Genomic DNA, 21,854 nt, shown 5'->3' with positions numbered 1-21,854 from the left:
TTGATAGCATGAACATGATGGCGCATAAGATGAGAGCTGGGTGAGTACGACCATGGACTGTGTCTCAGGACTTGGTTGGTATGATGTATGATCTCCGCATTGCAGGAAATGCAAGAGAATTGGAGTCTAATTTAAAATCGATCGATAAAATGATAGTGATGCGTGAAGCTTCCACACCGGAATTTACTCAAGCTCAAAGAGACATGGTACTGGCATTTAAAAAATATGTGGAGCAGTTGAAAGCTACAAAAAATCAATCACCAGCCATGAGAGAGTTAGAAGAGGCACCCATAAAAGCGTTGGGTATGTTACAAGATTTGCTAACCATCGTGGCTGATCATGCTTCCACTAACGACTTGTGGAAGTTGGATGCAAGAATCCCAAATTCCATTTTCAAACCTTCACCATTGGATTTACCGGAGGAAAAAAATTCAGGTCTGCGTAATATTTTGTCCTTCAAGCCTTTTAACAATTCATTCGTCATTGTAAAAACCAACCGCCACCTAGAAGTTACGATTCTCCAGTCTATCCTTCTTCCGATGAGACGGACGAGGAGGACTGGGACGAGGTATTTCATGACGCACAAAACCCTTGAGACACGGAGTGAATGACAGTCATTTAGTAGCAACAGTCACCACGAACACTTGTCTTGAGTACAATCCCAATTTGGCGGGAAAAATGTTGGACGAGATGTTACGAATCATAAGCGACACAGCAGAATTAAACGATCTATCAAGAATTTCAAGTGATGTGGAAGACCATATTGAAATACGCTTAATTCCAAAATGGCGGCCACCGCGGATGGTCTGGGCCGAGTTGACACGAAAGCGAGGCATCGAGGGCCAACGCCAAAGACAACAGAAGATGGCGTCTCTTGCAAACACTCTTGTGTACGGTCCTCCATTTTTAACTGAAGACGATATTCCGGGAAGTTCATTAAACGGAAGAGATCCGAATCGTTTAAAAAATTCTGAGCTGAAGTTTTGGTTGAAATGTCGCGGGGATAGCTGTAAAGGATTATCGACCAAAGCGCAACTTTGCAAGCGGTAAGATATGTGTTTATGTTGACTTCAAATTATTGCTGTGGTTGCTATGGCCTTGAATCTTACTGGATTCATTCCTTTACAGAGTCAACGACTACCTCCAAGCAAATGTTGCTCATCTCCTTGTGGATCCGGATGAAAACTTTATCTACACAAGGCGTAAACAGAATCGTAACAGAGTCTGTACTGAGGACCAAAGAGCCGAATCCACCGATTCCGACTTGTCGACTCCGCCGGACTCGGACAACACAAAGAACATCGCTTTTCCTGCAAACGGATGGGGTACATCCCTTGCCAAAGGCCCGATGTTTACTCGTGCAGAATTAGAGAAACATATAAGTGATTCTGGAAAAAAGCATCGACATGGTGAGCATCATTCGCTGCCCACAGGATTACAAAAAGCCAAGCAGTTTCTGGCTGATGAGTATTTGCATGAAATACAAACGCACTCTGATCAGAGGTATTTTTACTTCCGTGCTAAGTGTTTTCATAGTTTCAAGGTCAATGAAGCACCGCACAACTTAAAACTAGCACTCTGTATGGTGACAGGAAATGTGGAGTATGCCTACTGTGGGCCAAGTTGTGCTGCAGGTAAATCTGGTTTTTGCAATCACATTCTGGCTTTAATGATAAAAGTTTGCAAATACACTATTTATAATTGCAAAGATGTGCGAGATTTGAAGGATGAGGAGGATGAAAATCCAACCAGTGCATGCACATCAGCTTTGCAAAATTGGCACAAATCAAGACTAGAAGGTATCCGCTCCCAGCCTGTCATGGATGTGGTTGTTTCAAATCCTGCAAATAATGCTGAACGTGTCAAAAAAACAGGAGTAACTTGTCTTCTGACAGAAGCAAGAAAGGGAGAAAGTGATCAGAAGAGGAAGCTTCAACAATTACTACATTCTCTTGAGCAGCATAGCTCAACGCTTGGCATAACTCAAGTGGTTGATCCCTCGAGTATTGATACATCACCTGTTGTTGACACTCGTTTTGGGCAATGCCCAGTTGGGTCATTTGGATCGTATCAGCTTTCCTTTACTGAATCGAACTTCACATTTGTAACCTTGTTTGATGGATTTGACTGTACAGAACACTGCACAGCAAATGAATTCCCGGCCTACCCTTAGTTCCGATTGGATGATTTCTGCGGATCATTTCAGACCCCTGACAACCTCACTGTTAAAGAAATGGAACTGCTGAAGAGCTTGACTGTTGGTGTTATAGAGGCAAACAAAATGGAAGAGAAAACCAGAGAGCAAGCAAGTTGTGAGGAATGGATGCGGGAAAGAAAATTGAGATTCATTGCCTCTAATTTTGGAAACATTTCTCGAAGACAGAGGAACCACACCAAATTTGTGGAAGATCTTTTAGCACAGAAGACATTTTCTTCAGCTGCTGTAGAACATGGCAAAAAGTATGAGCCGGTGGCACTGAAGGAATATGAGAAACATATGAGGAAAATGGGAAAACCTGTAAAAGTGTTAAAGAGTGGACTGTTTGTTTCTCCGAAGGTTCCAATTTTAGGAAGTTCCCCAGATGCCAAAATCATTGACTTGAGCTGCAAAGACAGGTTTGGGCTTGGTGAGGTAAAATGCCCATCGTCGAAATTCCATGTGACTCCCCTCGAGGCTTGTGATGACCCTGGCTTCTTTATGGAAAACAAAAATGGGAAGCCATCTTTAAAAAGAAGCCATGTTTACTACGATCAGGTGCAAGGACTTGTGGGCCTATCAGGGGTACCATGGTGTGACTTTATTGTTTACACTAGTAAAGGACTAAGTGTGGAGAGGATCAAGTTTGATCAGGACCACTGGAACAACTTATGTGGAAAACTATGTGACTATTATTTCAAGCACTTTCTTCCAGTTGCTGCTCTGTAAAACATAGCCAAAAAATACAAAGCAGTATGTTACAAATTTTATTGTCTAATGAATACTCATGATCTATTCATATGAAGTTAGTCGTGATCATAAATGTGTAAAGAAATCAAGACTACATTTGACTCAGATAATTGACGAACCCTCTCTAACTTACCGCTAACTCGAAGTAATTTACATTTTCCTTCAGGTCATTTTCTATATGATTTTTACCCTCGATAACTCAAATCATTGCTATTTCCCTGAGGGTTCAAGTAATCGGGAGCCAACTGTAGTTTTTTCTCTTTTTCTTTTTTTTTTTATGGAAACCAAATACCCTGACAAAGACAACTGGCCTTTTATCATAATTTATTGTAATAATAAAAAATACTGGCAAATATTTCAGTGTCAGTTGAGACTATTGAATAGAAAAATATTTGCAAAATTACTATATATTGGATTGCAATTTTGTAATCGTAGCGCAAGTCTCTACGGTGTCTACATCACATGGCAATGCACAATTTCAACAAACATCGTGCTGTTAATTAGCCCAAAAAGTTATTTTACAACTTACTTCTTGAAAATTTTACATACAAAATAAAAACTAAAAGGATAAGAATTGAATTAAAAAAATCATTTGCCAAGAGATTACAACACCAGGGCCTTTTTCAGTTTTCCCTCAAACATAAATATTTTGCTATCAAAACAAGTTATGCACTTATGATGCTGTTCTGAAAATTGCATAGCATGGCACATACCGCCCACATTTGGTTTACAACCCCAAACAGGGTGAACGGTACTACACTATCCCATATATGAAAATTTTTAATTTTATTTATTGCCCTTTCAACATGAATCCGAACAGAAGCGATCGACTGTCTCAACAACTTCTGCTGCGCTCATTTGACCCTTGCTTCCCAAAAAAGGTGGAATATTTAGGGACACTCCAAGGGGTAGAAGGTCCTGAATAGTAAAGCCTTTATCGGCCATGACAGAATCTCCCCTATTAAAAGGCAGATTCAGAAATCCTGATCTTGTAACAATTTCCCTGTCAGAAATATGACCAGTGTATAGCTGGCTGATGAAGGTAATAGCACCTCCTGGTGAGATGCCAATCAAACCTTTAAGAGTGGTTTTTGTAAGAGCTAAAAAGTTCACTGTTAAGGCGTAGACTCTTGGGCATCTGGCATCGTACCTCAGTACAGTCAATAACGACCCTAGTTGAGGGGTATTTGTCTTTAAAGTCAGCAGGCATGCACAAATCCACTTTTGCTCTTGATGGCCACACTGGAATTACACTGAATTTTAAGAACATAAAATTTATCCATGAAATTATTATTCTGCTTACTGTTGTCTGTGAGACTCCATACAAGTGGCTTAAATGCTCCTCCTTCAACCCCTGCCTTAGTCTGCAAAGGGTCAAAAAGAATTCTTCCTTTGGGCTCAATTGGCGTGGCCTACCCTGCTTGGGAATATCTTCCTCATCCCTCTGACAGGGTGGGGAGGGGACATCACATGGTGAATCCGAGTGCCAGTAATTTATATTTTCCCCTTTCTTACCAGGATCTAAAAACGCGAAAACACTTTCTAAGACATTTTTGTTTGGGAACCCTGTATAAAAAGCGATATCCTTCTCCGAGGGCAAAAATTTCTCAATGCAGAACACTCTTGACTGCAAGGAATCGTTCCGGCGTTTAAGTTCCTCTACTTCCGACTGGAAATTGTTATTTGAAATAGTGATTTTACGGATTTCCCCGACAAGCCGTTCATTTTCAAGTTTAAGTTCGCAAATAAGAGCTTCCAGATCCTCAGCTGGTTCTTCTACTGTGGTGCTTGCCGAATCTGCTAGTGTTGACGGGGAGGAAGCGCGAGATTCTTGAAATGTCACTACATCGCACGTGGAACAGTTGTCGACTCGCGCTGGCGCAATTGTCGTCTCCTGTGATTTTGTCGCGGTTTTTTTCAAAATCAGAGTTCTTTTCCTTGGTGATTTTCGCTTGATCGGCGAACCCTGCTTCCAAGGAAACAAAGATGGGACTGCCATGGATTTCAAACTCTTTTTCCGGCCTGTGAGTGACGGTAGATAATCTGACGATTTGAAATGTCGCGAGCAAACTCTCGTGTGTTCTGTCACCTTGAAATCTTTACCCTCATCTCTTCGAATGGCAACGATCCACTTCATAAATAAATCTCTATTTTCAGGAAACTTGTGGTAAGAGATCTTAATACCATCTTCTTCGTAAACTTTCTTAGTGCAGCCAGGCACACAGCAATTTTGCGGCATGATGCTCTTTTTCTTTGCCATTAATTTACATACGTAAACACGAGACTTGGCCCTCGATGCCTCGTTTTCATGCTATTCGATCCAGACTCTCATCGGCCGCCGCCATTTTGGAATTAGGAGTATTACGGAAACGCACATGGAAGACGAATTGGATAAAAGGTACTTGAAAGTCATGAAAGCATTTTTACCTTACGTGCACGAATGTGGACGCGAAGAACGAGAGCACGAAGAAGCAGAATTAAATCGAGTTAGAGAAGAAATGAAACAAGAAGCTGTACCCAAGACATCTCCACCTCCTACTCCGTTAGAACCTTTTTGAGAACATTTAATTCGAATGACTTTAACCGATACATGTGGACCCATTGTCATTATCGGTGCATGGATTATTTATCTAAAAAAATCGAGCGCATGGTCGAATTTCCCAAAGACAAAGTACATTTTGCATGGATACCCGAAGGAACCGAATTAGAATTGTTCCGTTGCATTGTGCGCCCCGATTCTTACAATGTGTTGCAGTGCATTTTCCATCTGATGTGTTTCATGAGATCATATCGTGGTAGATATAGCTACAAGATATATCGTTAAATGTATGAAAGGTATTTGGGGTTCTCTTGGGTTGTCTACTCTTGTATAAAATTGTGGTGTCGTTTAGGAATGTTACGACTGTTTGGAATGATAGAATGGCTAAAAAAAGATCCCTGCCCGACTACGAAACCCCAGGAGTCGTAGGAAGTGTATGAGGTGTTGTCGCCTATGCGCAAGCAGCTAAAATCCCCGTCAAACAAGCACGGAAATTATTAGAAAAAAACTCTAGTATACCTTACACAAACCCGTATGTCGACGTGGAAAAATGCCCCGGTCATGGTGTTTAACCCTTTCACTGCTACAAGGACATACTCAGTACGTCCTGTCTCAGATTACACATATGCTACAAGGACGTACTCAGTACGTCCTCAAGTATAGCCTTTATATGAAAACTTACGCACATCGTAAAAACAATTAGACCGCATATAACAAGACTTCTAAGGGCCTGGTAACAAAGAATACATTTGGTGAGAGATATATGACATTTAAACCTATGATTTGTGCCAAGTGTTATTTTTTCGATGCTAGCCGTCTGCTAGCCGCCATCTTGGTTTTTTCACAAGTGTATTTTCGAGCGTTTTGCAAGTGTATCTTTCATTCATCCGCCAGTTATGAGTAGATTAACAGTCAATGATGTTTTGGAAAGAGTCTGGGATGATTCAGGAGATGAGGATGATTTTTCTGGCTCGGAAGATGGCGAAAATGACGATGACTACGTATCTGAGAGTGAAGATACAGAAAGTGATGGGTCAGATGGTTCCAGATTTGGAGGTACTTTCACGTGGCTGACAATGCCAGAGCTCTGCCTAGAGAAGATCCTAATTTTGATAAGATTTATCGGGTCAGGCAATTTTTAGATCTGGTCATGACCAATGCACAGCATCTGTATCGCCTAGACCGAGATGTATCTATTGACGAGACCATGGTTCCCCATAAAGGTCCCCTATCGTTCAAGCAATATATCAAGAACAAACCTGTGAGATGGGGTATAAAGCTGTGGGTGTTGTGCGAGGCCAAGACTGGATATGTTTTCAAATTCCAAGTCTACCTTGGAAAAGAAGAAGGAAATGTAGAACACAACCTAGCTCGAAGGGTGGTGAAACATCTCATTGCTCCAATTGAAGGCAAGTTCCATAACTTGTATATGGACAATTTTTATTGAGATAGAATAAATATATGAAAATCATATATTTTGAACTGCGGTATTTGATACGTATGATGCACGATCCTCGCAGTAGATAGCGCTATTTAAGCAATAGCGAAATTCAGACCTGAAAAAAATCAGGCCTGTACGGGACTCGAACCACTGACCTCTGCGATACTAGGTGCAGCACTCTAACCAATTGAGCTAACAAGCCAACTGAGAGCAGGCCGTTAAGTTGATTCGTAATGAACCCGTGAAAGTGATAAATGAGATTTCACAGGTTCATTATGAATCAACTTAACGGCCTGCTCTCAGTTGGCTTGTTAGCTCAATTGGTTAGAGCGCTGCACTAGTATCGCAGAGGTCAGTGGTTCGAGTCCCGTACAGGCCTGATTTTTTTCAGGTCTGAATTTCGCTATTGCTTAAATAGCGCTATCTACTGCGAGGATCGTGCATCATACGTACAATTTTTATTGCGACCCGCACCTTTTTTTGGAATTTGAACCGAAAAAAGTGCTTGCCTGTGGAACTGTAAGGCCAAATCGTAAAGGGTTCCCCAAAGATATTGTGATTACTTCTGCTGCCGAAAAGAGAATGAATCGTGGAGATTTCTTATGGAGAGGCCATGGCAATCTTGTTGCTATGGCATGGTATGATAAACGTCCAGTCTATTTGATCTCCACTATCCATCCTCCAAACAGTACTGGGACACCAACCACAGTTCAGCGCCGTTCTCAAGCAGGCCCACGTGAAGCGATACCTTGCCCTCCACCTCAGTGTGCTTACCAAGAGTATATGGGTGGGGTCGACCTGGCAGACCAAATTCTTCAAAGTTTTTCTGTTATTCGAAAGTCAAAAAAAGCCTGGAAAAAGCTTTTTTACTATGGACTTCAGGTTTGCCTGTTGAATTCTTTTACCATTTTCAAAAAAGTGAAGCAAACGCCTCAGGATTTCCTTTCATATCGCCTTTCAATTGTTCGGCATTTGCTGGAGGGAAAGTGTTTCGAGGAAGACCTGGTCGTTTGCCAAGTCGACCACCAGCTGATGTGGATGCATTGAGGCTGAACAAGCAGTATCATTCTGTCGCAGTTGAGGAAAAAACGCGAGACTGTGTAGTTTGTGCCAAGATTGTTTTGGTACAAAACCAGAGCAGAAGCATGAAGTCAAGAACAAACACTGTTTGTGTCACATGTGACAGAAAACCACTGTGCATTCTTTCCCATCGCAATTGTTGGGAGAAGTGGCACAATCTTGTAGAATACTGGCGATAATGGTGCTATTATGCAACTGACACCAACAAGTGGACTGAAATGTGACTTCAAATACATTTCTCTACAGTGTATTTATATTCACTGGAAACTGAGTTTCAATAATGTTGTTTTCTATCGGGGGGGGGGGGTACTCTGCAATGCTTTAGGTGGGGGTGTTCCACTGAGGCCTAAGAACCCCTACCCCATCTCAGACCAAATGGTCAAATTTGGTACCCCATCAGAGATGGGAAAAAGGAGTTTGTTTACACTAATTGACAGAATTAGGCGTCAAACTGCCATACACGCTCATTGAATCGAGTGAAACTTCCACAGCCACCGTTCCAGATGAAAAATGTACTGGAAAAAACAATGACCAAAACACTTAATTCAAAAATTGAACAGGAAAAGTATTCCCCATCTCAGACTTAGTGGGCGAAACTGAGACCTCATCTCAGACCTAGAAGGTCAAAAACCCGACTCCATCCAGCGGCACATACCCGTATAGCTTATATATGGGAGTACCCCCCCCCCCCCGTTTTGGACAGCAAACTCTGCTGTATGTTGAAAAAGAGTATTTTTATTTCCTTTACACAAGTAGAGGCTGTGCAAAAGTGATTCCAAGTGAATAATTTTTGCCTTTGGAACATTTATGTCATATTTTTTTGTATGCGTCAGGAAAATGTAAATTTCCCGAAACCCGACTGACGGCACATAAATGCCTATAACTTTGGCTACGATTATGATATTTAGATAAAATAAAAAGTCTCTGAATCCTTACTTCTTTTTCTTTTGCAAAATGCTTTCCAAATGTGCTCTTTTCTAAAGGTATGGTGTGTTTTTAGATTGAGAACAATGAACAACAGACAAGACAAATTTCTTGGTCAAACTTTTATTGGCTCAAAATATTTATGGTAGCACCTAATAACTTTTAAATGTATTTTGGAGGAAAGGATTTTTTCTCTTGTGAAAAATGATGTATAGTTTATGGGTGGGTAGCAGTCATTGCTGACCATCTACAGCCAAATTTGTAACCCGCAGTCGGGAGAACAATTTGGTTGCCCAGGAAACTGCCAACGAAAGGGTTAAAGAAATAAAAAAATGCCCGGACATCGCCCTTTCAAAAAACGCATAAAAAGAAGACGGAGACAAAAAGCGGGATTGTTGCCACTGGCAGCATTGATACCGGCACTCATTGCGGGTGGAAAAGCTTTAGGATTAGGTGCTTTCAGTGGAGCCGCAGGATTTGGTGCTAAAAAAGCATTGGAAGCGGCTACCAGACGACGGAGGAGAAAGCGATAGTTAGAAAAAAAATGGAACGCATGAAACGCAATTTTGATTTTTTAAAATCTATTTTACGAGAAAAAAATGCCAAAAGACAACGCGCTAAAATATTAACGGCCAGCAAAGATCAGATTAACAGTGTGAGCGAGATGGCGATGAATCTGTTAAAACGAAACATACCCATGTCACCGGCCGTGATATCGCGTTTACGAAAATATAAAGATGTGATTGTGAATTTGGAGAAGCGAGGGTTAAACAAGGACCCTGACTATAAAAGGGATAGCTCCTCCCCCGTCTTGTAACGCAATCTTTGCTTCCATGGCTAATTGAAGATGGCTGACTAATGGAAGGTGAAGGGGGAAAAAGAGATTTGTACACGAAGACCGATATCCTTGTCTTGTTTCAATTGATTTCCACTTGAAAATGTTTTTATTGACGATTAAAAAGGGACGAATGGAGAAATACTGATCTTCATTTGCAAAACTCAAAAAATTAGGCTATCACAATTTGAATTTCGCACTCCTAACGGCTCCTCCTATCGCAAGATGGTCGTACTGGCCCTCTGACTCCCCTCCGTTTGCCTCAACTTCTTGAGCCGTCGATATCATTGACTAGAGGATCTCAGTACTGTGACATGCTCAGAGACAGTGGTTTTCATGTACATATATGTACATTTATGTACATGTATGTAAATGTGTGTACGTGTATGTTGCGACATAACTCATCTTCCACTTCGAATTGATCCATTTTACGGTTGCTACAGTCGCACACTAACTAGTCTTTAGCTTTAAAATTGCATTTTATTTTGCCATGGCGGATTTTCCATAAAAAAAAAGCCAAAATAGCAGCGCGAGGTCTACGAGTCTGTTATACACTGGAACTGGTGGTCGAACCCGGAATGGAAGAGCGATTGGAAAGCGTGAAGACAAGAATTCAGGGGTTGAAGGAACACCTTCATTTAGCGAGTCGAACACCGATGGCAAATGTTATTTTGATGGAACGACTCTTAGACTTATTCGAATGGTCTGAACAAAGAGGTATGGTAAGTGAAAGTCACTCCTCTTTGTTTACATCTTGCTCATTTGCTCAGGCTTCTCATCTCGCCAGCAACGTGCCACCCAAACTGACATAAACGGGTCCAATGTTTTATCGCACGTTTTGAGTTATGGGGAGAATACGACGGGTTATTTCGATATCCATACAAAAAGCAAGGCTGACGAGGATTATTTCCTTGCATCAACTGACGCCACGCGAAACCTTTTGTGCACCATGGCCAGTTATAATGGGACTTGTCCTCTCTGTGGTTTTCTCTTCGACATGGAGTCGTTCTCCTTCTTGCGGCACGGACACGCGGTTCGTATCAGCCTGAACTGTGCTGCTGGCCATTCGCTCAGATGGTATTCTAGCAGTATTACCACGGGAAAGTTTACTGTTAACTTGAGGTAATTATTTTACTTACTCTTACCTTAGTGGCAAGACTTTGTTTGGCTTTTCATACTTTGAGAAATTCAGAAATGTTCAGTCACCACACAGTCTAAAATGTTCCTTGTCTCTGGTTATAGGATGATACACAGATTCACTTGTACTGAGCTAACCGAGACCCAGTATGTCAATTACTGTAAGGCATCCAAGATTGGCCACGTTGAAGAGAAGTACATTTCAACTGGTAAGGAACATCATACCATGATTCCATTAGTAATCTCCAAAAAACAAACAAACAACCAAACCCAAAATTAAAGTTTCCTCAGGTACCATGGTACCAATTCCTTTTTTGTCTTGTTGGTTCTTCCTACTACTTATTAGTTTATGGAATTAAAATTACAAATGTGATTTGCAAGAGTGTTTCAACACAAGACCCAGCCTTACCAGCCAGGTGCCATTTATTGTTTTATTTTCCTTTGTTATTTTTTGGATTTTATGATAGATGACTGCACATACTTCAATTTTTGTATTAATAAGTAAACAGCAAGTGTAGCATCTTTAATTATTGCTTCCCTGGCAGTCTACTCCTCTCTTGGATATAGGTATGCCGTTGATCTGTTGTATGAGGAAAAGCTGGCCGAAGCCAGGAGGGAGGCTCAGCAAGATGCTCATTATACCGTTTTTGGAGATGTTAGTATCTTTCCTTCATTTCAAAACAGTGTGTCAAGCACTGTGTGGTATATTTTACTTGATGCTCAACCATGTATATGGGTGTCTTTTCACACCTTGACAAGTTCTCTCTATTTTATATTGACAACTTCAGGTCATTATAACAGATGCTAGACACGACTCAAGTCGAGCTGCTCAGCACACCACTGTGTCAGCTATATCTTACAGGCAAGGACATAACAGGGATATAGATCTGTTTGTTTTATAATTAACTGTAAAAAAATGCTTTGTTGCTACTGCTGATCCATTTTTGCCTAACTTTACCCAAATTGGTACATTGATGATCCTTTGAATAGCTGGCCCAAAATAAGGATATTTCATTGTACATTTCAGAAACAAAAAAGTTATTTTCAGCCTCCACTGGTCAAAGGATGACATGCCTTCAGCAGCAACATGTGAGGTTCCAATGACAAAAGAATTGGTGGAAGCTCCCACAGCTCTTGGTAAGATACATAACACAACTTGCTTTACAGTCAGTGCTCTCCAGTAAACTCATTCATGTCTTATAACAACACTGTTGTTGTTGTTGATGTGCTCTCACTTATAATTTGTGAATAGCAGCAGTATTTCTTGACTTTTCTCAGTAAACTTATTCATTGTTCTTCTGCAAATTTCTCATTACATAATTATAAGTACACGAATTACCAAGTGCCATGTTTTCTTTTTGCAGGTAATTCTTTGTACTTGTTTTTAATTTCTTTGTTCAATTTCTTTTTGCAGGTCATCGTGTTGGTGAGGTTGCCCATGACTACGTTCCAGCTCTAAAGCAGTGGCTGACTGGCAAGGGGATTAAAAACTCGTATGACAGCTGGCATGGTATGTAGCAACTACAAATTTCTTTTCCTTTTACTTTAGTACCTCCAATGAATTTTGAATTTTGTTCCTCACATCATAAAAGAAAAAAAAAATCAAACTTTTGTCTAAGCCCATTTAATTTCTCATTTCAAAGGTGGTAAAGGGGCAAAAAAGGCCATTAAAAAGGTTGAAAGTGGCCTCCAAAGGGATGCTGACATGACGAGCTTTGCTCAAGAAAAAAATTCTCAGCAGGCATCGTAAACTGATGCCGAGGTTTCGGGAAGAAGGCGTTGGGTGGATGTCATCACATTAATTACACCACAATGTAATTATACAGATTAGCGCCCACAAATCCACAAGAGATATGCGATTGCGTGCGAGTTAAAGCAGGGTCATCTGTTGGCGATGAAAATCAAAATCATGACATGAAATGAAGTTTATTGTGCGCGTAATGGTCATAAAATACTGCGTTTTCTCTGTTTCTGCCTGTTTCCTTAAAACGACATTTTTAATCACGTAGTCTTTCAAAGATCCTTCCTTTTCACAGAAGAGGCAATACCGGCGAGGCGCCGTATTCGAAAAAGCCTCTCTTTCGATTATTTAGGTATGATTCTTTCGCTTGGTTTGCCATAAAACAGTAACAAAAGATATCGCAATTTTCATGTGCCATACGACCTGAATAGCAACTGTATCGAATTTCCAGTATTGCGTCACTTGGTGGATCCATCAGTGTTCACGCTTTGCGATCGTAGTACACAATGTTATTGTTTTGGTACAAAACCTGTGGCGGTCGCACGACTTGGCCTCGTATCTTGGTTAAATTCTTACCTATATTATAATATTAAACCTGGACGAGATTTTTCATGTCGAAATGTCGAAAAGCATCATGTTTTCGATTTCGAATCCATTCGAAATGAAGTCATAGAGGCAGGCGGATTTTCGACGTGCGGCTTTCCACCGGCTAACTTAACCACGCAGAGTCTTTGCGGGATTACAAGTGCCACACTTGACCCTTGCAAGCATTGGTATCTACTTTTGAAAGAGGTATGTGACGTTCCTTTGCGTAAATATTTCATATACGATGTATTTAAGATATTTCACGACAAAATCCAAAATGTGGCGACGCACGAACTTCAGCCGGCCAAATCATCGTTCGGAGTAGTGGGAATAGCCAGGATTCCCGACCTCGTTCACGTTGTGTTCACGTTCGGTCTAATAGCTGGTCTATCTTCTTCGTAATAAAATAATACCCGACAAACTTATTAAATCTGCGGGAGTTATGACTATCGTAAATCTGGTGAACTCCGCCACACTAGACTTTGAGCCCGAAGGCGCGAAAAATTTATCTTTTGGCGCCAGACTCAGTCACGACTCCGAAGAGCTCGCTTCCTAATTTACCGAAAGATCAGCTAGAGTAAATTTCCTTCGAGTGGAACTGAAGAAGCCTCGAACACAGATTTCTCATCTCGATTCAGCATGGAGTCAATTTTACAGACCCCTTTTTTCCACCTCAATGTTCATACCTTGTCGTGGTGAGGTGGCTTGAGTGCCCCAATGACCAATTGCAATACAATGCCTTTAAAGAATTCAGCTTCAGTTGGTGGGCTGTATTTTCTGCAAGATAGAGGCCAGACTAACACGGACTTTGTCATTGCAGCTATTGTTATGATTATTATAATTATCATTATTAGTAATGATTTTGTTATTGTTATCATTATCTTTATGATTGTGATTGAATCATTTTCAAAATGAAATAGGCTGCTCAATGAGGATGGCATGCTGAGGCAAGTAGATTTTCATTTATTTACCCCCCCTCTCCCAAGTAGAAATTCAAGTGTTTCTGATAGTTTTTCTCTTCAATAGATTGTTAGAATGCAGGAGATTTTCTAAGACACATTGTACAGAGGGCTTGTCTTAAGTAGTTGTTTTCTGATTCAAAACCACCTGCCTAGTTCTCTTTCTCTTGGGTAGTTAGTCCATGGACTGTTGTTATCTGATGGCAGAACTAACAGGTGGATCTGTTTCTCTTGGGTAGTCAGTCCATTATGGGCTGTTTTTATCTGATGGCAGAACCACCAATCTGTTCTGTTTCTCTTGGGTAGTCAGTCTATGGACTGTTGTGATCTGATGGCAGAACCAGTCCCTATTTTTTTTCAGCTCTATGCTGTCAGTCTTTTATGGACAGTTATTTTTATCTGATGGCAGTTTTAGCTTGCTCTTTTTGTTTTGAAAAATGTGTTGCTTATGCTGTTTGTCACGTACCATCTGTTATTAGTCAGAGGCACTTTGGTCAATCAATGCTATCATTGTCTTCATTATTATTATTGTTAATTCAGCTGCTACTCTTCTCTCTTTCGCACAGGGCCCACTACAGATAGCACTAGCTTAATGAAGTCCCAAAACCTTTCACAATGAGCCAACTCAAGAATTGTAGTCCTGAACAGTTTTTGGGGTTTTCCTGGCTTTTCTTAAGATTATTTTGTCTCAGTTTCAATTACTTGGATACTTATTCAGCTAGACTAACAATAACACCATTTTGTTCATACATAAACATTGAAATAATCATAATAGTAATATGAATGATAATAATAATGGTTTGTTATTGTTACTGTTATCATTATCATTATCTTTATGATTGTGATCATCATTTTCAAATTGAAATAGGCTGCTCAGTGAGGATGGCATGCTGAGGCAAGTATATTTTCATTTAATTTCTCCCTCCTCCCCCCAAATGAAAATTCAAGTGTTTTTGATAGTTTGTCTCTTCCATAGATTGTTAGAATGCAGAAGATTTTCTAAGACACATCGTACAGAAGTCTTAAATAGTTCTTTTCTGATTCAAAACCACCTGCCTGGTTCTGTTTCTCTTGGGTAGTTAGTCCATGGACTGTTGTTATCTGATGGCAGAACTAACAGGTGGATCTGTTTCTCTTGGGTAGTCAGTCCATTATGGGCTGTTGTTATCTGATGGCAGAACCACCAATCTGTTCTGTTTCTCTTGGGTGGTCAGTCTATGGACTGTTGTTATCTGACAACAGAACCAGTCCCTATTTTTTTTTCAGCTCTATGCTGTCAGTCTTTTATGGACAGTTATTTTTATCTGATGGCAGTTTTAGCTTACTCTTTTTGTTTTGAAAAGTGTGTTGCTTATGCTGTTTGTCACGTATCATCTGTTATTAGTCATAGGGTGACTTTGGTCAATCAATGCTATCATTGTCCTTAGTATTATTATTATTAATTCAGCTGCTACTCATCTCTCTTTGACACAGGGCCCACCACAGACAGCACTAGCTTAGTGAAGTCCCAAAACCTTTCACAATGAGCCAACTCAAGAATTGCAGTCCTGAACAGTTTTTGGGGTTTTTCTGTCTTTTCTTAATTTGTTTTTGCCCCAGTTTCAATCACTTGGATAACAATAACACCATTTTGTTCATAGATAAACATTGAAATAATCATAATAATAATATAAATGATAATAATAATGATTAGATTAATGGAAATAATCATAGGAATTATAACCATCAGGATAATGAACATTGTTTCTCTAACTATTGTAAATATTTTTATCATGTTATTATTATTATTATCATTATTACTGTCATCATTGTTATTATTATTATTATCATTATTATTGTTATCAATGTTATTATTTCCATCATGAATTATTAGAGATGCTTGGGAAAAAATGATCTATAGTTCCCTCCAACTCATTATTCTTTCAGTTAAGTGAATTAAGACTTGTGAACAGTTACTGCTTTATTCTGTCATTCCTGATGACCATAGAAATGGTGAAAGTCCACAGATATTATCCCTCTAAGAGTTTCTCCAGGTGTTTTTTTTCCTCTGAATTTGGTTACAACAGAATGAAGGGCATCAGAGTATAGTGCGCCCAGCTAGACATGAATTGCATTAATATTACAGGGTCATTTTGCTGTATTCAGGGTTTAATCTTAGCCTTCTACAGACAAGTTTGTTCCTCTAAATGCAACACATTTTATCGTTTTTTAAAACAAACTTACAAAAACTGCCAAGAAACAGCTACTAAATTTATGGAAACATGACGAACAAGTCAACTAGACTGTGTACTACACATCATTGAAATCAAAGTATCACTTTAGGAACATAAAATCGCAAGGTCAGTTTCCCATTTTTAGTGCCTGAGAAAAGATCAGGCTACCAGATTACTTCAAACTCTCTGGTTGCTCGTCCCTCTCAATTTCCAACAACCATTTTAGTTTACTGGGTGAGAATCGTGCTTGATTTCTTGCCCCATGCTCTTTCCTTGGCCGCCTGTAAAGCTTGTTGAGAGTTTAACAGCTACTACTTGCAGCTACCTCCATATTCCCCCGATAGCTTTTCTTCAACTCTAATGGTACAGAACTTTGATGACTCAGACCAGAAATAACATCATTCACTCTACCATCCCTGCAATAATAATCTTTGGATTTTTCTCTCCATACAGGGGGACGCAAATGTATTTTTTCCCTCACACGTTTATAAAAGCATTCGGCATGCCTGCCAACAAAGCTTGGATGTATGTTTCAGGAACTTAGTATCTTTCAACTCGACACCATTTGCCTGAAACCAAAATAATAATTACGAAAGTTAAGAGATTATTTACTTCTGGAGTGAAATGTACTAAATGATTTGCCATTTCAAACATAAACCTGAGTCATCAGGTTTTGTCAATCACAAAATTACACGCCGGGTTATTAGTATTCCTTGGGGACCTTCCTATATTATCATAAATATCTAAGACAAGCAGGTCTTTTAGCTAGGTAATCTATGTCAAAAATCGCGCTGTACAGCACTTAGAATTATTTTCATCACTCATTATTTTTTTTCACACTGCAACTTCGCATACTACGCAATTATTACTACGCAGTCATATCTGGTGTCCAATTGGGAGAAGAGCTTGTTATTATTTTTGTTTTAGAGGTGAATTGCGATTTCTTGTATGTCCCCTATTTCGTAGAAGAAAAGCTCGAACAAATACTGAAAGTAATGAGTAAGTCACTATGAATAACTAGTGCAAAGTGACAGCACTATCGAGCCAAACTGAGAACTGTTCTTTAATGATTTTTAACATGTACCACCAATTCTTACTATTTTTAATTTCTGCATTTTAATAGACTTTGACATGTTCTTGAGAAGATATTAAATCGGTTAGCGCTGTTGTTCCCTTCTAAATTATTTTGGTGGAAGCGCCTCACAAGACACTGGTTTAACTAAAACCATGTTGGGCGACATTGCATTTTGACTGCACAACCCGCAATTAAATTTAATTTTAACAGCTATTCGAGTGTGTGAAGAACGGAAAGGAGCAAAATTACATACCATCGGCCTTTCGATGCACGGGCGAATTAAAACTTTTTGCAATTCCACTTATCCATTGCTTGTAACTGATAGACCTTGTCCTTACTCTTGCGGGAGGCCGTACAATCTGTTGTCCATTGTAGAACTTGGCAAACTTAGCGCACTCTGCCTCGAGTGCAACAATGTGATCTTTCGATTCTCTATCTCACTAGTGCAGTTGTTGTGTTGAACATGGACAAATAATACATCGCAGCGTGTCTTGTAGATAGCTAGAGATGCCATGTTTAGGATAAGCGCTGAATATGGACGAGCTTTAAAGCCGCCACTGAAAAAGCACAATCGACCATTTTTCATTGTAAGGATCAGGTCTTTCACACAGCTGTCAGAATTAAAGAGAGGAAGAACGTCGATCTCGCTCACCTAAGTAGCGAAGTACACCACGAGCGGCGACGATGATCAAACACCTGGAAGATCACCATGGTGTCCCTCTACTCTTTGTTATCATAACCAAGAGCGAGCCGATTCGACTTGTCACTAAGTTTTACGGTTTATAAAACAAAGGCCCCACTCTACACAAAGCCTTAAAGAATGAAACACTAGAAAAGCTTACTTAGCTTGGAATTATAAAAATTTCCTTTCTTAAAAATCGAAGATTATCATGGTTTCCGTGACTTTGTATTTTCCCAAATTTCCTCTTTTGCATGTTATGCTGTTTTGCATTTTCTTCAACGTATAATTTAGTTCAGCGTCGATCATTTATCATCCTTAGAAGAAAATATTCTGATCTTTACATTTAACTATAAAATTGCTTTGGCTTACATTGTGCGCCTAAAAGGAGCATTAAAGTAAACATGAGTTGATTCCACGCGAGGGTTTTACCTGGAAAAATGCCTGCACATAAGTGACACCGACATTACCGCGTGTCCCTTTCTGGAAAACATTCGTGTTATGACAAGAAAGGTCAGCTTAAGGGTTTTGGGTTACCCAAACTATGCAATTTTGACGCCGAAAAGTGCCTAAAAGTAATTACAGAAACTTCATCCGCAACACCTTGAACGTGCTGTGGGTGCGAACTGAGATCTTCTCTTACAGTTAATAATTGCCAGGCGGAACTCAGATCCAGCTTAGCCTAATTTGCATAGATTTTTTTGGTGGGCAAAGCTCGTCATGAATCCTGGTTCTCTGAACTATCTGACAAAGGTAGAAATCTGTGAAATAAACTGTCCAATATTTTTATGATCTGCATCAAATGTGAAAAATGACATGTACAAACTCTTTTCCTCTTTTCGTTTTAGTAAAATGCACCAAGACACATTTCTACCATGCCATGAAAAACTGCAATGGAGATGCAAATGAGCTGAAGATGTACATGATAAATATCATTGACCATTACAAGGTTAACCAGTGACTTGTTTGAACATTATATGACTGTTTGTGAAGCGGGAGAAGTGACCTATAGCCAGAAAAATAAATAAGTTAATAATAAGAATAATTTCAATGACAATGATGATGATAATAATAATTATAATTCAAACAATGCCATGAAATACTGTTCATTTACATACGAACTTTTCATTCCTGTAGGGTGATCATTCAAAGTGTCAGAAAGATTCAAGGTGTCAACAAGAGGGCTATGTGTGCAGGAAGAAGCCTCTCTTAAATGACAAGGCTATTGCTGCCTACAGGAAAGCCATAGAAGGGACAACAATCTACAGAAATGCTGAGGATTATGCCATGGTATTAATTATTGACTCATATCATGGATTTCGCCTTTGGAATACATATCAGAAACAGAAATTAATTGGACTAAAAAGTAGCTTATCATTGTTATTATTGTTGTTATTGCCTTGGAGTGTCGTGATACCTACTGGATCGAGTCTTTGCACTTTGTGATGCTAATTTATGCCCAGAAGCGCATACATTTTGGACGTGCAGACTCCTATAAGATGAGAATGCAATTGGCCATTCTTGACTGGGTACACAAAAGTTCTGATGAAGTTTTGTTTTGAGTAACTTGAAATTTTTTAGAATGAGATGACTATGGGTTAATCTTTGCTATGTTCTCTTATAGAATGAGAACGTACTGAGGGAAACAACGTCCAAACAGTATTACCAAACGAGTCGCCAACCTGACAGAATTGCACCACACAGGGTGCTAGTGCAAAAAACATAAGTTCAAAGATGAAATTTGGGCAACTTTTTACAAAACACTGTAATATTATTTCCATTGTCGACAATTATTGCTAAGGTAATCACAATTTGTGTTTAAATTTACAATGTCAGAATTGTCAGGCTCTCTGGTGCCCCTGGTATGGCACATGAGGAGGATTTGACCACCTTCCTCGAACATCCTTGATGATGAAATGAGGCATAACCTCTCTTACATCATCAATGTGACACCCCAAATCCTCCTTTCTGTGTTGATATACTGGGTTGTCCCAAAGGCCACAGTCTTTCAGCGTTCGCCAGTACCACTTGTAGTCTTTACACCGTTTGGTATGGTTTGTTATTCTTGCATTACTTTTTCCCTGTGGCTTGAAAGGGGACACAGTGATGCAAGACGGTTGAAGACAGTAGTTACAGGCCTGTCGTATTACGTCATTTGGTTCATCAGTTGGGTTAGGGGGTGTTTCATCGAGAGTGGTATTGCGGTGGTGAAACACACTTACGGGTGATGGGGTAGTTGGATCCGCGTCGGCGCTAGGCAATGTGAAACGCGCTCGTTTGGAAGCTGTAAATAGAAAAGAAATCGAGAATTAAGGGAAGTGTATACTCAGAAAGAAAAAGCCTCAAAAAAGGAAAAAAAATTGAGCGAAGTTCGAGAATAGGTCCCTTTGAAAGGAACATAGTTTTCTAAGTATTTTGACACGGAACTATGTAGGATATTTTTTGCCTGAACATTTTAGATGCGCGTTGCAACGAGAAGCCTATTTCACTAGCTACTTATGAAAAGGTCGAGGTTTTCAATAGTTCTTGAGGCCCGTTCAGGCAATATAGCCGATGATAATTTGTTTTCCATCCGATTTCAGTCAACCAGACTTGTTTCCAATCCGTGACCGAAATTATTTTATATGAGCACCCACGGGATTCATATTTCAACACCAAATATTCCGTTGGAGAAATGACGCGCGATTCAAATAAAAATTCTATCCAACGTGATCTCTTGTTTAATTGCACAGGAGTTCTTGTATTAGTGTCACATGAAATCCCGTAGACAAAACGTTGAAGAAACTAACCACTTTATTACAACAATACAAAACCGGTATGAGAAGAGGATTTTTGTGAAAGATAATAAAGGTCATAAAAGCTAGTCCTCACCGCTAGCCCTCTGGCCGTTTCCCTTCCTTACAGAAATGACATCGCAAGCAGGTGTACATTTCATAATTGAATCTATGAGTCCTTCCTTTTCCTCCTCGAAAACTTCAATAGTGATCTGAGTAAAGGTAATAAATATTGATAAATATTACGTTACTGGTGCGGGAAGTATGGCACCATAGCAAACGGCAATAATATCCAATAATATCCGGCAATAATATCCGGCAATAATAACACCAATAATATCCACAACTGGTCCTTTGCCTTCAGGAAGTGATGCTAGAGGTAGACATCATTTTATTTTGATAAGAACTTTTACTACAAATGAAAGAGGGAGGTGCCATTGAAATCACTTCAAAACCAAGCCACTAAGCTAGTCATATATTGCCCGTCACTTGAGTAAGGGATAACAGGTCTCTAAAAAGGTTGAAGACATGTTATTCTTTTAGACCAATCTGATGTCAGATTGGAAGAGCTGGTCATTCATGTTGTATCCTCCTTTGAGTGGCAAGTAACCAAGTTGTTAATTGTTTTCCCAACCTTTGACACTTTCTCCTTTGATCCAGAAAAGACAATGAGATGAAACATCCATTAACCAACATGATCTCGTGATTGAAATACCTAATAGTGTCAAATCATTTTTCCTTTCAATTTACCGTATGTGATAAATCAGTATCATGCACAAGCAAGAGGAGACTAGGGTCTAGGCAGAGGGCGCTAAGCATGGCTGGTGAGTGTTCTAGATACCTATAAATACCAAATTTTTCGGTCCGTTTGATTAAAAAGAAAAGGCATTATACATCTTATTCCAAAATGGCGACCATTGTATCA

The 21,854-nt window shown here is 39.7% G+C and overlaps 2 protein-coding genes and 1 pseudogene across 2 annotated transcripts; all 3 read left to right on the top strand.

Moving 5' to 3' along the window:
• The first annotated feature begins 786 nt into the window (after nucleotides 1-786).
• On the top strand, nucleotides 787-2,173 carry LOC148735375 (uncharacterized). The gene is made up of 2 exons (XM_088754728.1): nucleotides 787-1,046; nucleotides 1,129-2,173. The coding sequence occupies exons 1-2, from the start codon at nucleotides 802-804 to the stop codon at nucleotides 2,171-2,173; spliced, it is 1,290 nt and encodes a 429-aa protein (XP_088610854.1). The 5' UTR covers nucleotides 787-801.
• Nucleotides 2,174-2,233: 60 nt separating this feature from the next.
• LOC148735374 (uncharacterized) lies at nucleotides 2,234-2,926 on the top strand. The gene has a single exon (XM_088754729.1). It carries the CDS (start codon nucleotides 2,234-2,236, stop codon nucleotides 2,924-2,926), a length of 693 nt encoding a protein of 230 aa, XP_088610855.1.
• A 2,396-nt stretch (nucleotides 2,927-5,322) lies between these two features.
• LOC148735373 (uncharacterized) lies at nucleotides 5,323-19,924 on the top strand (annotated as a pseudogene).
• The last annotated feature ends 1,930 nt before the right edge of the window (nucleotides 19,925-21,854 follow it).

Source organism: Stylophora pistillata, chromosome 3 (assembly GCF_964205215.1).
Source record: "Stylophora pistillata chromosome 3, jaStyPist1.2, whole genome shotgun sequence".
NCBI classification, from domain to species: Eukaryota; Metazoa; Cnidaria; class Anthozoa; order Scleractinia; family Pocilloporidae; genus Stylophora; species Stylophora pistillata.
Note: the sequence above shows the minus strand (reverse complement) of the source record. Positions and strands in the feature narration are given on the sequence as shown.